The sequence below is a fragment of the Monodon monoceros genome, unplaced genomic scaffold, assembly GCF_005190385.1.
Source record: "Monodon monoceros isolate NGI ecotype Baffin Bay Population unplaced genomic scaffold, NGI_Narwhal_1 Super_Scaffold_3, whole genome shotgun sequence".
Taxonomy (NCBI): Eukaryota; Metazoa; Chordata; class Mammalia; order Artiodactyla; family Monodontidae; genus Monodon; species Monodon monoceros.
Genome location: NW_021703780.1, coordinates 17,259,349 through 17,277,043, shown reverse-complemented (window position 1 = coordinate 17,277,043; position 17,695 = coordinate 17,259,349). Strand labels below are relative to the sequence as shown.

At 35.8% G+C, this 17,695-nt stretch overlaps 1 protein-coding gene across 5 annotated transcripts in view; it reads right to left on the bottom strand.

Moving 5' to 3' along the window:
• Window positions 1–17,695, bottom strand: part of CDKAL1 (CDK5 regulatory subunit associated protein 1 like 1) — a 649,567-nt gene that overhangs the window by 355,651 nt on the left and 276,221 nt on the right. For all 5 annotated transcript variants that reach the window (XM_029243200.1, XM_029243201.1, XM_029243202.1 and 2 more), the window contains one exon: window positions 6,244–6,347. In XM_029243200.1, coding sequence (XP_029099033.1) covers window positions 6,244–6,347 — 104 coding nt within the window. The remainder of the gene's footprint in view (window positions 1–6,243; window positions 6,348–17,695) is intronic.

The following is a 17,695-nucleotide window of genomic DNA, read 5'->3' as shown; positions in this document are numbered from 1 at the left end:
CCACTCCCATTGATTCATGTACTGTCTGTAGCTGCTTTTATGCTAGAAGGACAAAAATGAACAGTTGCAGCAGACACCTTGTAGCACACAAAGCCTAGAATATTTACGATCTGGCCCTTTAAGAAAACATCTTCCAGCCCTGGACTGGTGTACTTAAGGATACACTAGAGAAATACTAAGCTACACCAGCCAATTCAGGCCGAATCCTAAAGGTTCTGAGGAAAGGCCTCAGAAGCAAGGGCTCATTAAACAGGGCCCCACCTCTACTTCAATCCTGGAAGTTCTGCTTTCACTTTTCAAAATTCATTTGAAGAAAGTTCCTTTATTGCTAAGAAAACTTTGAACACCACTGACTTAGAAACTCAAAGGTCTGAAGAGGCAAGAACCAAGTAAATCATACTCTGGTCTGCCACAGATAGCCTTAACTAACATTCTCTGAAACAAGAGTGATTAATCTCAGCTTATTTAAACTAAATATCTGATAAACAGCTCTTTAAGGCATCAGATCTCCCTATCAAGTTATATGTATTATGTACATTACATTTATTTAGCTCCCCCCCATTAAAATGTCTTTAAAAGTTATAGTTTAATATTATGTTGGGGGATTTGTAAGAATCAACAGAAGAAAAGACAATGTAGAAACTATATCTTAAAATTCTACACACTGCCAGCTAAAGGCATTTCTATTATATTTGTCAATGTCTCTTAGAAAAGAATATAAGAAAATAATTCTTCTTAGTGTTTACAGCCTAGAAACATGTAGATTTCTCATTATAAACTAAATCCTTGGGACTTCACTGGTGGTGCAGTGGTTAAGAATCTGCCTGCCAATGTAGGTAGGGGACACGGGTTTGATCCCCGGTCCAGGAAGGTCCCACTTGCTGTGGAACAACTAAGCCCGTGCGCCACAACTACTGAGCCTGCGCTCTAGAGCCCGCGAGTCACAACTAGAGAGTCCGCGCACCACAGCTACTGAAGCCCACGTGCCCTAGAAGCCCGCCCGCCACAACAAGAGGAGCCACCACAATGAGAAGCCCATGTGCAACAAAGAACCAACAGAGCCAAAAATAAATTAATTAATTAATTAAAAAATATATATCCTTCCTTTTATACATTCATACAAGTTATATAAATCACCCTATCTCCTTATTCTTTGGGACAGCCAAGATTCACCAGTTGGTATAATTATCTTTCCTCTTGAAACATAACACAGCATTTCATACACCCTTTATTTTCATGGTCTATTTACATACAATCATTTAATGTAAGCTGCCTAAAATCCCTTTTTGGAAGTTGACAATGTATAACAAATATGTACAGTAACATTATTAATCCTATAGAAGAAATAGATTTCTCAATTTGAACACAGCACAAATGAAAAGATAAAGGAATAAAAGACATTTAAATAACTGCCATATAAATTAATAGGATGCAATTATTGGTCTCTTTTTAAGCTTAGATGAAAATCAATATACAGTACTCATTGCTAAAGGTGATAAGTTAAATGCAACAGCTCAACAATCTGAAGTTTATACACCAGAAAGTCAAATATTGCTCATATCCTTTCCTATCTAAAAGGGCAGGAAGCAATGTTTTCCAGCTGCACTGCATAATTAATCTCATACACAATAGACAGTATCTTTGCAAGTCTTGAAATAAAACAGAATTCATTTCATAAAATTCCAACATTAATCTTGAAATCACTAAGCATCAAGAAATTTTCTCCTTGCCCTGAATATTTCATCTTAATTTATTTATCTTTCCAAAACTGCTTTATGCCACTTATCTTGTGGGGGACGTTCAGATTTATGAGGGAGAAAAAAAGTAGCAACACAGAAATGAGATCTAGAAAAGCACATGAGAGCTATAAAAACAGCTCATCCATCATCTCTACATTTTGATTCCAGAGACAGCAGTGAAAGGTGTTGTTTCCACACCACTCACCCAGCACACTTAAAAAGGTTTGCTCCATCACTTATACAACTGAAACTGATTGATCAGTTGCTAGAGAAAAATCAATACAAATATCCTAGAAAATACTAGCTTGTAAATTCATTCTGGCCCCAACAAAGTATAGGTCATTGCTTGACATGTTTTTCTAGATGTCTAAAATGCAACCATGTCAAACCCCAGCCCCCAAAGACTAGGAATTTTTAAAACCTAAAGTTTGGCATAAGTAAGGAAGTGAGGGGAGAGGTTTCCCAATGGTCTGTTAGAACAATGTGATGATACCCAGAAATTAACCTGGTAAATATTATACTCATATGCAGAACTGCCCACAAAAATGATACACACACTGAGAAGGTAAAAATAGTCCATGAAAATGTCAAGGGGCTAGGATAAGTCCAAAAAAAAAAAAATGCTAGGAAACCAATGAAATATAAACTATATTTTTTGCATAAAAGGTAAACTAAAGTTTCCATTCAAAAATATAAACAATTTTATTTACTGATATCCATTCAAAAGTTAATGAGCTCCCTTTCTCATTCCTGGCAGCTGAATGTATAGTCAGTATATTTTTAGTACTTTAGGAAACCATTTTATATTCAGAATGATTTCATGATTATTTCAGAATGTCTTCTGAATGCTCCCTTGCCTATGGGTTAGCCCTAGTCTCTTCACTCATTACACTTCTAAGAAATAAATGTTTATGAATATAAAATGTTTCATAAATATGCTACTCAGAAAGAAATTGTGATCTTATTGTAATAGTCTGTCATGTGACTGGCAACCGGGATTGTAATCCCTATTCTACAATTGGTGTAGAGATTTTTTTTAAAATCACTTTGTATTTGTGACACACAGTCATTTAAAACTTCAAGAAAAAGCAAGAAAGGAAACCCAATTTTCAGTTGGGAAATTTAACTTGCACTGACAGGATGGCTTTAAACACAGCACTAAAATTTACTGACAGCATATTTAGACTTTTCATCTTAGAGTAAATTTTCAAAGAATCATAGTGTTTATTACTGATTATAGGACAATTTAATAATGGTATAATGTAGAATTTAAGGGGCTCTGACCCCCCCAAACGTTCCTAATATCTGAATTACTAAAGAATGAATTACAGAGAAGTCACAGGAATACGAAAAACAGGTTATTTCTTCTATTACATTTAACTTGATAATTATTCTTCGCAATTTTATTTATTTATTTTTAAAAATTTTTGGCTGTGCCACACGGCATGAGGGACCTTAGTTCCCTGACCAGGAATCAACCCTGCACCTTCTGCAGTGGAAGCAGAGTCTTAACCACTAGACCACCAAGGAAGTCCCTTCTTCGCAACTTTAAAACTCAAACATAGGAATCCTGTAAGACCCTTATGATCCCAATGTCTTCTGCAGAAAAAAAGACAATGCTGCTAATTCAATGTCTTTAAAATGTGAGCTTATAGACTGCTATTTCCTATTGTGAGATTATAAGACCATAGCATGAATTTGCAATTCTCAAATTAAGAAAATAAAAGGTAATTGTCATACTAGTTTCTATCTATAGAGACATTTTTCATAAGACATATTTTAGAATCAAAAGAAAATTTGTCTTTTGATTCTAATCATTAAATGTTCCAATATAAGATGTTCCAATATTCTCACTCAAAATTAGACTTCTCGGGCTTCCCTGGTGGCGCAGTGGTTGAGGGTCTGCCTGCCGATGCAGGGGACACGGGTTCGTGCCCCGGTCCGGGAGGATCCCACATGCCGTGGAGCGGCTGGGCCCATGAGCCATGGCCGCTGAGCCTGCGCATCCAGAGCCTGTGCTCCGCAACGGGAGAGGCCACAGCAGTGAGAGGCCCGCATACCGCAAAAAAAAAAAAAAAAAAAAATTAGACTTCTCTTGTTGGATTTATTTTAAATTCCTTCAGTTTAAGTAACATGACTTCTTCATAATAAGGACACAATCAATTACTTCATGTAAGTTATCTCAAATTCAAACAACAAGCAACACTTAATGTCACAGTAATGAGAAAACCATGGCTTGTATATAGGTCAAGTACCTTGGTTAGATCATGTGGCTGGTAAGCAGCAGAGCACTGTTTTGAATTCAAACTCTCCTATGGCAAAGAGCATCTTAGGACTTAAAACTGCCTAAACACACTGGCTTACCTAGAAAGTTATGACCTCGATATTTTAGTAACAGTTCCACATAGCAATAAAATGAGCCTGCCAGTCCGAAAACTAGCCTTCCATTTCAACCCTAATAGTCAGATAACAAGACAACAGAAAAATTTTACACCTACTACTGGGCATACATCCAGAGAAAACCATAATTCAAAAAGACACATGCACCCCAGTGTTCATTACAGCGCTATTTACAATAGCCAGGTCATGGAAGCAACCTAAATGCCCACTGACAAACGAATGGATAAAGAAGATGTGGTAGTACATATATACAATGGAATATTACTCAGCCATAAAAAGGAATGAAACTGGGTCATTTGTAAAGACTTGGATGGACCTAGAGACTGTCATACAGAGTGAAAAAAGTCAGAAAGAGAAAAACAAATATCGTATATTAACGCAGATATGTGGAATCTAGAAAAATGGTACAGATGAACCAGTTTGCAGGGCAGAAATAGAGACAGATGTAGAGAACAAACATACAGACACCAAGGGGGGAAAGTGGCAGGCGGGGTGGTGGTGGTGGTGGAATGAATTGGGAGACTGAGATTGACATATACACACTAATATGTATAAAATAGATAACTAATAAGAACCTGCTGTATAAAAAATAAAATAAAATTCAAACAAAAAGAAAAACTTGACATTGCAAACATGCCTGGTTGGGAATAACCAAGCACATACGTATCTACTGATGATGATGAAAGCAGTATTAAATAAACCTCCTCTAATACTTTCTGTATAAAGAGCCACTAAATCACTGCTAACCTCTGATACATCCTTTGAATCACTCACCTTAACCAGCAAAGTCACTTGTATTTGTAATTTGAATACCTTCCAATTTGCAGAGTTAGGTGGATAGATCACATAGTTTTAACATCTCCATTATCCAACAGATATATGGAAAAACAAACACTAAGTAAGAATGCCAGCAAAGGGATCATTTTTCAAATAAAGTAGGTTTCTGTGCAAATTCATGCCCTTTCTGAAAAATCCTTAAAGTAGCCATGTTGCAGAAAAGACAACCACCCAGACTTTTCCTAAGATTAGACAATTACCTGGCTCTGAAAGCAAACAACTGCAAGAGTCAGTGAGTTTCCATTTATTTCTTTCAATACAAGCTGAATGTGAACAGAGGAGGGGACTGTGCTAAGAATATAAAGGTAGAAAAAAAATTGCTGAGACGTGTTAGATTAATCAAGGGTGTTTTTCTCTCTGCTATAAAGAGCATTTCAAATTCATGTCGATAAAAGCTTTAGACTGAATAAGTTCGTTTGGAACTCATACATTCTGAGATACAGGATGTGAAGTACTGAAAGTAGCACTCCAAGTTACTTGCTAAAAGGAAAAGTACATTACCAATAACTACTAACCCACAAGATTATGAGACAATAGATTATCTCATGTTGGTTATAAAAACACATCAATGTTATATACACGTATTATAAGCCAAGACAAAAGGGGCAATTTATGGTTATGTATCAACACAACTGAGACTCGTGTTACAGATACGTCTTACTATATGCTGAGAGATACCTAGGCAATCACATTTTCCAGCAAGTGATGATTCAACAGTAGCTGGCCACCCACACAAAAATTGTTCTCATTAGGACTCTCTACCAGTACCAATATTTACTGCCCCACAGCAGTCCTGTGGATGATGAGGGTTATCTCTTCTGGCTCATAGTAAAACCTACCTTCTCTTTCCAAAACTCCTGGCAACCCTTATTAGCTCTATTTTCTGAATGGACCAAGAACTACCAAAGAAAGAGGGAGAAATCTTGAGTATTTCACTCAGTCCACAAAAGTCTTATTAACACACAACAGAAGGTCATGGCTTTCATTTTTATTTTTTTGTCTCTTCCATTGAATATAAAGATAGGTGATGAATTTCAAAATACGTCACTTACCTTAGAGTCATAAGAAAACAGAAGAGTGGTGAAAGGGGAGTTATGTCAATATTATAACCTGAATCTGGTAACATCTTCTATTAGATAAGCTGAAATATTTGTAAACTCTTCAGAAAGCTAAAGAAGCATGTATCTCGTAAGTAAGCATGTTACTTAGAAGACTATTATAATTTATTAAAAAGACTATAATCACACAGAATTCTAGAAACTCTTACCTTGAAAAGACTGTTTGGCTCTATCTACTAAGTCATCAACTGGATAACTGGCCAAATTTCCTCTGGCGTGTTTAGTTTTGCAGTAGGTACAAGCATTGAGACACCTGTTCAAACGACAGCAATAAATAAAGTTAAATTTTTAAAGACAGTGCACACTTAACACGGGAAAAAATATCCAAAACATACACCAAAGTGCTGTTTTAGTATCATTTGCCAGGTTATGTAAGAGATATAAAAAATGAATATCTACCATGCTTCATATTTATTTTATTTCCACCAGGCACAGAAATCTGCAATTTGCAATTCTGTTAAGTTTCAACTATTCAAGAAAGATTGTACAAATCCCATATTATCTTCAAATGCACACATTAATGTGGAAACAAAAATGATAAATGCTTACAATGGTTAATCAAAACAAATTAAGGATTCACATTTTTTAAAACCAATGACATTTATTTGGCTATCATAAAACTAAAATTTTAGTATCACTTATATATACCGTATTATTCATAAATGAAAAAGCTTTTCATTTAACTTTTAACTAATGATTTAAGAATAAACAGGCAGGGACTTCCCTGGTGGCACACTGGTTAAGAATCCGCCTGCCAATGCAGGAGACATGGGTTTGATCCCTGGTCCGGAAAGACCCCACATGCCACGGAGCAACTAAGTCCATGTGCCAGAACTACTGAGCCTGCGCTCTGGAGCCCGCGAGCCACAACTACTGAGCACGCACGCCATAACTACTGAAGACTGCGCACTCTAGAGCCCGCACACTGCAACTACTGAGCCCACGTTCTGCAACAACTGAAGCCCATGCACCTAGAGCCTGTGCTCCGCAATGAAGAGTAGCCCCTGCTCGCTGCAACTAGAGAAAGCCCGCACACAGCAACAAAGACCCAATGCAGCCAAATAAATAAATAAAATTTTAAAAAAGAATAAATAGGCAGTACAGAATTCTCATAAGAAAGTACACCCTAAGAAATCTTCAGATAATATTTTTAACTCCTTGAAATCAGAAAAAAATATTAAAACATGTCCAGTGAATGCTCTTTGGGATTATATTAGTCAAAGTAAAGAAGAATAATGACAACATTAATTTAAAAAAATCAAAAAATAGGATTAATTCCCAAAATACTTCAGACATGATACAGAATTGTTTTTTAAAAACTAAAATGTTGGACTTCCCTGGTGGTGCAGTGGTTAAGAATCCGCCTGCCAATGCAGGGGACACGGGTTTGAGCCCTGGTCTGGGAAGATCCCACATGCTGCAGAGCAACTAAGCCCATGCACCAGAACTACTGAGCCTGAGCTCTAGAGCCCACGAGCCACAACTACTGAGCCTGTGTGCCACAACTACTGAAGCCCACATGCCTAGAGCCCGTGCTCCACAACAAGAGAAACCACCGCAATGAGAAGCCCGTGCACCACAACAAAGAGTAGCTCCTGCTCGCTGCAACTAGAGAAAGCCCACGTGCAGCAATGAAGACCCAATGCAGCCAGAAATAAACAAATTAATTAATTAAAAAAAAAAACCTAAAATGTTTGTTCTACTCTTATAATTTAAAAATATAGTTTAAATAAATTTTCTTATTATAAAATTAAAGAAAAACAATTACATATAAGATATTCTTATGCCAGAAAGATAAGGCTCAACAACATTGAACGAAACAAAGAACAACATTTCTTCAACGATTCAACTGCTATAATAAATAGCAAGGTTTTAAAAGACCATCATTATACAAATGCTTTAAAATTTCAAACAGAGGAAAACAGCTTTTAATAATTATAACTGGCCAATGTGTAATTCTGTTAATATATGACTTTAAAATACATATAAATCATTGAACTCAGGAGGCAACAATGTAATGCTTAATTTCTAATTATTTTTGCATGGAGCTCTTAAGTGAAACAACACACACATTTTGATTTTTAACTGACCACATGTTCTTAAACAGCTAACATTCCTTTCTTCCTAAGCCATTTACACACACACACACACACACACACACACACACACACACAAATTGTGGCCTCTCTCTTATGAATAGAGGTTCCAGTCTCCCAATCGTTATATGTCTTCTCTTTTCAATTTCCATCTGTTCCATAACAAGGGCAAAAAGAAAACTGGTTTTTTTTTTTTTTTTTTTTTTTTTTTGGCTTCTCCTTGGGAGAGTAACTCACTTTTGTTTAGCCCTGATTGAGCACCAGGCATTTTGCTAGATGTTTTACATACATTATCTCATTTAACTCTTCTAGAGTTGATGTTACTATCTCCATCTTACAGATGAAGAATCTGCTAACAAAAAGTCAGATAATCCAGCTCATTCCACAGAAAAACAAAGGAGCATAAGATACTGTATACTATGAACAACTACACACCAACTAACTGAACAACCTAGAGTAAATAAATAAGCTAGAAATGTACAACCCACCAAGACTAAATCATGATCCCATTTACAACAGCAAAAACAATAAAATACCCAGGAATTAATGTAACCAAGAAGGTGAAAGAGCTGTACAATGCGAAGTTTAAGACATTGATGAAAGAAAAAAAAAAAAATCACCAAAGCTGGAGGCATCACAGTTCCTGATTTCAAACTATATTACAGAGCTATAGTAATCAAAACAGTAGGTGCTGGTATAAAAACAGGCAAATAGACCAACATAAAAGAATTGAGAGCCCAGGAATAAACTCACGCATATACAGTCAACTAACATTTGACAAAGGAGCCAAGAATACTCAATGGAGAAAAGATAGTCTATTCAACAATTAGTGCTGGGAAAATTGGATATTCATATGCAAAAGAATGAAACTATCACTAACTTATACAATTGACAAGAATTAATTCAAAATGGATTAAAGACAAATGTAAGTCCAGAAACCATAAAACTCCTAGAAGAAAACACAGGGAAACAGCTCCTTGACATTGTTCTTGGCAATTATTTTTTTGGATATGACACCTAAAGCACAAGTAACAGAAGCAAAAGCAAGCAAGTTGGACTGCATCAAACTAAAAAGCTTCTGTACAGCAAAGGAAACAATCAACAAAATGAAAAGGCAACCAACAGAATGGGAGAAAATATTTTCAAACCATATATCTGATTCATAATAAATTCATAATAATATATGATTATTACTCTACAATAAGGGATTCATAATATCTGGTAAGGGGTTAATATACAAAATATATTTTTAAAAACTCATGCACCTCAATAATAATAATCCAATTTTAAGACATCCAAATAATATGGATGGACATTTCTTCAAAGAAAATATTCAAATGGCCAACAGGTACAAGAAAAGATACTCAACATCACTAATCATCAAGAAAATGCAAATCAATACCACAGTATCACCTCACACTTGATAGAAAGGCTATTATCAAAAAGATAAGAGTTAACAACTGCTGGCAAGGATGTAGACAAATAGGAACCCTTGTGCACTATTGGTGGGAATGTAAATTGGTACTGCCACCATGAAAAACAGTATAGAGGTTCCTCAAAAAATTAAAAATAGAACTACTATATGATCCAGCAATTCCATTTCTGGGTTTATCTCCAAAGGAGATGAAATCACTACCTCAAAGAGGTTTCTGCAAACTCATTTTCATTGCAGCATTATCTACAATAGCCAAACATGGAAACAACCCAACCGTTCTTCAACAAATGAATGGATGAAGAAAATGTGATACGTTTAAACAATGGGATGTTATTCAGCTATTAAAAATAAGGAAAACCTGCCATTAGCAACAACATGGATGGATCTTGAGGGCATTATGCTAACTGAAATAAGTGAGTCAGAGAAAGAAAAATACTGTATGATCTCACTTATATGTGGAATCTAAAATAAACATACAAAATCTGAAAAAAACCCAACTTCATAGAAACTAAGAAAATATTGTTGATCACCAGAGGGTGAGATTTGTGGGAGGTGGGGGAAAAGGGTGAAGGTGGTCTAAAGTTATAAACTTCTAGTTATAAAATAAATAAATTCTGGGGGTGTAATGTACAGCATGGTGACTGTAGTTATCAATTTTGTATCGTATATTTCAACAGTGTTAAGAAAATAGAACTTAAAAGTTCTCATTACAAGAAAAAATCTGTAATTATGTAAAACGAGGGATGTTAACTAAAACTGTTGTAAACATTTCACAATATATACATATATCAAACAATTGTGCTGTGCATCTTAAACTTACACAATGTTATATGGCAATTATATCAGTAAAACCGTGGGGGAAAAATCAGATAAGTAGCTTGTCTGAGACATGTAACAGCTAAATTTCAAATATAAGCCTGCCAAATTTCAAATTCCCTCCTGTTTCCATACCAAGCTGCCTCCCCAGAATAAATATGTATCAAATATCCTAGCTATAGACAAATGCAGATAAGAAATAATAGTAAGATAGGCAATCATCTGACATGAGATATAAAGTAATACAACACATATATTCAAAGATATGGCTGGTATTCATCATCCTGTGTATGGAACTGTTTGTTTAAAACCTGTTTCTCTCCTTTATTCTTTGGAAATCTAAGGCTAGGCTTCTCGTCTATCCACTGGCCCAAACTAGTTATTTCACCGTTGTTGTTTGTAAGTTCTGTTTTTCATCCAACTGCTGCTCTGTGGCAAAATATGTCACCTTGTTTGTCTTGCCGTGGTTTTTAAATTCTACTGCTCAGGTCCTCCAGCTGATTCCTCTCTCTGTCCTCCTCCTCGGTGGCTTCATGATGGGCTCGATGCAAAAGACCCCTTATTCATTCATGGGATCCCCCCTCATGACTGCCATTCACTCAAGTTGAATCAGCACCGTTCTGAGGAATCTGCTCTCTCTACCCTCGATACTACTTATTCCCAATGGAGAGCTCCATAAATTAAGTGGACAATCTCGATAAAAGCTAATACTATTTCTAACTTGGGCTATTTCTTAAAAATAACTTTCTTAAGGGACACTAGCCTAGAGAAGGGGAAGGAAAACAGAAGGGAAACATGTATTTTAAATATTTATAACATAAATCAATTAACACACATAAAACACTTAGAATACTGCCGGCACCTAGTAAGTGATCAGTAACTTTAATGCAACTGTTCTGAACAATTCTGTAAGGAATTAATTATGCACTATCATGTTCCAGGGGTACCTAACTTTATGGAACAGATGTGTTGCTGATAGGTTGACTTAAATCAACTATGGAAACCAAATCATGTTTTCCTACTGGCTCACTTAATAAAGGTGGAAATGTATTACCCCCCATATGGAAAAATCACTCATGAAAATGTACTAAAACATTTAAATAAAACAAGCTGATATTTGGAAACATTTATAATAATCAAAATAAGCCAGTAAGTATAAATAGTACATTAAGAATTCAAAATATTCTTCACTAAATTGCTCCCTTGGGGTTAATTAGAGTTGTTGATGTGATATACTTTTGAAGTTCTAAACTCTTTATTGTATAAGATGGGTTCATCCTTATCTGCAATTACCAAAGTAATACTTCATATTATTTCAATAAAGTGAAAATTTCTATAGAGAGCATTTCTATAAGCATGTTATAACAGCACTAATCAAGCATTAAATCTGCTATATCTTACATTTTAAAAGGAGAGATATTTGTTATAATACACAGGAAAAATACCCAATACAAAATCAGAAAAGAAAGAGCTTTTTCATGCTATTTGGTTTAAAAACAATCTTCTCAAACACCAGGAATTATGATGACCAATCATTTCGACATGACAAGCCTCCAACAAAATAAAAGGATTCATCATAGAAACCTTTAGTAGTTTCAGTTATCTGTAAACAATTAAATAATTGTCTAACAGTAAGAACACTGAGCCAGTTTCTTTAACCGTCACAAAACAAAAGATCTTTGAGGGTTGACTGTTGAAAGCCAAAACCAAAAAGAGATGGCTGTTGAACTGCAAGGAAGAGGCAAAATCCTGAACAGACATAGCCTGTTGTGATAGAAGGATAAAGGTAGCACACCCTACCTACTCATCTTTGTACAGGTTGTTATATGGCCACAGGCCAAGAAATAACTAAAAACCTCAAGAGCAGAGACAGACTGGGCATTTAATATAGCAGTATAACTCAAGTCTTAAAAAGTATCTGTGGTAGAATATTTTTAAATTACAGAAACTAAATATGTGAAATAACAATAAATTTTCACAATTAAAATTAAAAATTAAAATATTTCAAAGGGTTCAAATGCACAACAACATGCCAATTTGATACCAAAACCACATAAAGCAAAGAAAAATTAAAAGTTTTAATACATTAGGCTTTTTCTTCTAAAGAGCACCTTTAGATATCAGAAGTTTGGGAATAATTTAAAAATCAGAGTTATACTTTTAAAGTTTCACCCACACTAATATCACTTTTTTTAAGGCGAAAAAAAGCTTATGTGACTCAGGATTCTGCTTCTCTCTGCTTAGGGTCAAAGATAATTTGAAATATGCAGAAACTATTGTTTTAACAATAACATTAACACTTCAAACTAACATTCTGTGCCACTCACATAATTTAAGCCTTATTTATTTTTAATCAGTTGACAGAGCATTATCTTTCTCAAAGCTTCAAACTTTACAAAATAAGCCCTTCATAGAGCAAAACCTTGGAAAAATCACATTGTGGCCTTCCATATGGAAGCCTCCTGAAGCAAAGAAAAAACAAAAACTCAAGAAATAGAAGGTTCACACACTGTAGGCTATGCCAGACTTGATTGTTAAATATAGCCTATTGTGAGCCCTCATCATGGTTTTTAAAGTATTTCCAGGAAAATTACAAACTTTTTGATCTTTTAAATAAATACAAGAGATACTCTTAGCAAAATCTGATTGGATCTTCAAATGATAATTCCTATTTGCCAAGATCAAAATCCTGAACAAGCAAAGGAAAACTAACACCTGAAAAACTAGCAGAATATATCCTAAATTCTTTAAGCTTCCTGTGGCCAGGACTCCTCCAATGTAACAAATCTCTCCACCTGAGTTACTGCCTCGATCTCCAATCTCAATCTCCTACTCCAAAAATTCATTCTAATAATTACCACCTCTGTCTTTAACTGTAATTGTGCCCTTTGTGGAGTTCCTTTTCATCTGGGGGGGAGGGGGAGAGAGGGGGGGTCAGAGGTTGGTCTGGGAACCCAGCTGCTAACCCTTCTATCTGTACAAAATTCAAAAACAATTGCAGCTATATTTTTTCCTTATCCTACCCCCATTAGCTGCTGTGCTATATCCTTTGTTTCAAAAACTTGTGCCATCATATTTTAACTCTGTACCCTTATTTCTCATTCCCTTTACCTGAAAGAGATATCCTTATCATCATCACCCATCAATCTCTATAAAAATCATCACAAGGGCTCCCCTGGTGGCGCAGTGGTTGAGAGTCCGCCTGCCGATGCAGGGGACACGGGTTCGTGCCCCGGCCCGGGAAGATCCCACATGCCGCGGAGCGGCTGTGCCCGTGAGCCATGGCCGCTGAGCCTGCGCGTCCGGAGCCTGTGCTCCGCGACAGGAGAGGCCACAACAGTGGGAGGCTCGCGAACCGCAAAAAAAAAAAAAAAAAAAAAAAATCATCACAAGCTTTAAAATCATTTGGGGTATGGGAGGTGCTAATAAGAGTCAAAGATGGTTGCTGAATGCTTGCCAGACACTCTGCCATACACTTATATTGTCTCATTTATCCTCACAACAATCTTGATGTAAGTATCATTATCCTTAATTTTCATACAGGAAAGTGAGGCCGAAAGGGATTTAAAAACTAGCCCAAAGTTGCATAGATGGCCAAGTGAAAGATGCAATCAATCTTATCTGAAATTCTTTTATCACTGATGGTACTCTACTTCTCTTAAGATACAATAACTTACTCTAGGTAAGAATACGTGATTGTTAGGAAGGATTATGGGAAGATGGCACAGTGGGAAGCTCCAGGAATCTGTCTCCCCACCTAGACAACAACTGCACTGGCAGAATCTGTCTGGTGTTAACTATTTTGGAACTCTGGAGTCAGCTGAAGGCTAGCAACTTCCAAGGGAAGATTTGAATGATAAATTGCCCAACAACTAAATAAACATAGGACATTTTCCAGAACAGACCATATGACCACAAATTAAGACTCCAAATACTTTATTTTTTTTAAGATTTTTTTTTTATGTGGACCATTTCTTTAAAGTCTTTATTCAGTATGTTACAATATTGCTTCTGTGTTATGTTTTTTGGTTTTTTGGCCGAAAGGCATGTGGGATCTTAGCTCCCTGACCAGGGATCGAACCCACACCCCCTGTATTGGAAGGCAAAGTCTTAACCACTGGACTACCAGGGAAGTCCCCCAAATATTTTAAAAGATAGATATCATACAAAGTTTCTTCTCTGACCACAAGAGAATGAAGTCAGAAATAAGTAACAAAAAGAAGAGGGAAAATTCACAAAATTGTGGAAATTAAGCAACACACTTTTAAATAACCTATGAATCAGAAAAGAAATCACAAAAGAAATTAGAAAATACTTAGAGATATGAACAAAAACAAACACCACACACCAAAACTTATGGGAGGCAGATAAAGGAGTTCTATGGGGAAATTTCAAAGCTAGCTATAAACACTTAAAAAAGAAAGATCTCATATCAATACCGAACTTTACAATGTAAGTATACAGAAAAAGAAGAATAAACTAAAATCAAAGCTGGCAGAATGAAGGAAATAAAGATTTTAGAAAAGGTAAACAAAATAGAGAATAGAAAAACAAAAGAGAAAATCAACAAAACTGAAAGTTGATTCTTCAGAAAGATCAATAAAATTGACAAACCTTTAGCTAGATGGACTAAGAACAAAAAGAGGAGACTCTAGAGCTTCTCTGGTGGCACAGTGGTTGAGAGTCCGCCTGCCAATGTAGGGGACATGGGTTCGTGCCCTGGTCCAGGAAGATCCCACATGCCACGGAGTGGCTGGGCCCGTGAGCCGTGGCCGCTGAGCCTGTGCGTCCGGAGCCTGTGCTCCTCAACGGGAGAGGCCACAACAGTGAGAGGCCCGCGTACCGCACAAAACAAAAAAACAAACAAAAAAAAAAAAAAAAAGAGGAGACTATAGTATAATCAGAAATGAAAGTGGGATATTACTACTCATTCTAAAGAAATAAAAAGGATTATAAGGGAGTGACATGAACAACTGTACACCAACAAATTGTATTACCTAGTTGATAAGAACAAATTCCTGGAAACAAAAAAACTACCCAGACTAAACCATGAAGAAACAGAAAATCTGAATATATCTGTAACTAGTACAGAGCTTGAATCAGTAATCAAAAATCTCCCAACAAATAAAGCTCTGAACCTGATTACTTCACTGGTGAATTCTATCAAACATTTAGAGAAGAACTAATACCAATTCCTCTCAAACTTTTCCAAAAACTGAATAGAAGGGAACATTTTCGAACTCATTCTCTGAGGGCAAGATTACCTTGATATTCAAGCCATACAAAGACACTGCAAGAAAACAAAACCACAGACCAATATCCCTTATGAATATCAATGCAAAAATCCTCAACAAAAAAGATGCTAGCAAACAGAATTCAGCAGCACCTTAAAAGAATTACACACCATGACCAAGTGGGATTTATTCCTGGAATGCAAGGATGGTTCAACAGTGTGAATCGATCAATGTAAATGTCACATCAACAGAATGAAGGAGAAAAAAAAGAAAACATGATCATCTGAATTGATGTAGAAAAAAAGCATTTGACAAAATTCAACATCTTTTCATTATAAAAACAATCAACAAACCAGAAATAGGAACTCCCTCAACATAATAAAAGCTATAAGTGAAAAACCCACAAAGAACCTCATTTGCAGTGATAAACAACTGAAATCTTTTCCTCTAAGATGAGGAATAAGGCAAGGATGACTACTTTCACCCCTTCAACATAATACTGGAAGTTCTAGCTTGATCAATTAGGCAAGTAAAAGAAAGAAGGGGCATCCAAGTAGAATCTGTTTGCAGATGGTGCTATTTATAATAGCATCAAAAAGAATAAAATACCTACGAATTAACTTAACCAAAGCGCTGTGAGACTTATGCAATGAAAACTACAAAACACTGCTGAAAGAAATTGAAGAAGACATAAATAAAGGGGAATACACCCCATATTCATAGATTAAAAGACTTAATATCATTAAAATGTCAATATTACCCACAGTGATCTAAAGATTCAGTGCAATCCCTTTCAAAATTCCAATGACATTTTTTGCAGCAATAGAAAAATCTATCCCAGAATTCATATGAAATCTCAAGGTACCCCAAACAGCCAAAACAATCTTGGAAAAAAAAAAAAACTGGAGGACTCACAGTTCCTGATTTCGAAAACTTTCTATAAAGCTACATTAAAACAGTGTGGTACTGACATAAACACAGACATATAAACTAGTGGAATAAAACAGAGAGCCCCAAAATAAACCCTCTTGTATATGGTCAGATGATTTTTGACAAGAGTGTAAAGACCATTCAATGAGATGAGGACAGTCTTTTCAACAAATGATGCTGGGAAAACTAGATAGCCATATGCAAAAGAATAAAGTTGGACCTTTACCTAACACCGTATACAAAAATTAACTCAAAATGGATCAAGGACCTACATGTAAGACCTAAAATAATAAACCTCTTAGAAAAAAACAAAGGACAAAAGCTTCACAACACTGGACTTGGCAATGATTTCTTGGACATGACATCAAAGGCACAGACAACTTAAGAAAACAGACAAAGGACTTCAGGAAAAGTTTTTAATTTTTTGCATCATTATCAACAGAGTAAAAAGGCAACCCACAGAATTGGAGATAATATTTGCCAACTATACACCTGATAAAGGATAATACCCAGAATATATAGAGAACTCCAAAAACTCAACAACAATATCAAAAAACCAAACAACCCAATTCAAAACTGGGCAAAGGACTTGAGTAGACATTTCTCCAAAGAAGATCTATGAATGCCTAATAAGCACATGAAAAGATATTCAACATCACTGAATCAGTAGGGAAATAAGAGTCAAAACTCCAATGAGATACCACCTCACACCAATTAGGATTGCTATTACCAAAAAAACAAAAGAACAAGTGTTGGAGAAAATGTGGAGAAACCAGAATCCTTGTGCACTGCTGGTGGGAATGTAAAATGGTACCCACTGTGGAAAACAGTATGGTGTTTCCTCAGAAAATTAAAAGTAGAATTACCATATATGATCCAGCAGTTCCACTTCTAGATATATACACAAAAGAATTGAAAGCAGGGTCTTAAAGAAATATTTGTACAATCATATTCATGGCAACAGCAGTGTTATTTACAATCAATAAAATATGGAATCAACCCAAGTGTCCATCGATGGACGAATGGATAAGCAAAATCAATGGAATATTATTCAGCCTTTAAAAGGAAGAACATTCTGCAATACACTACA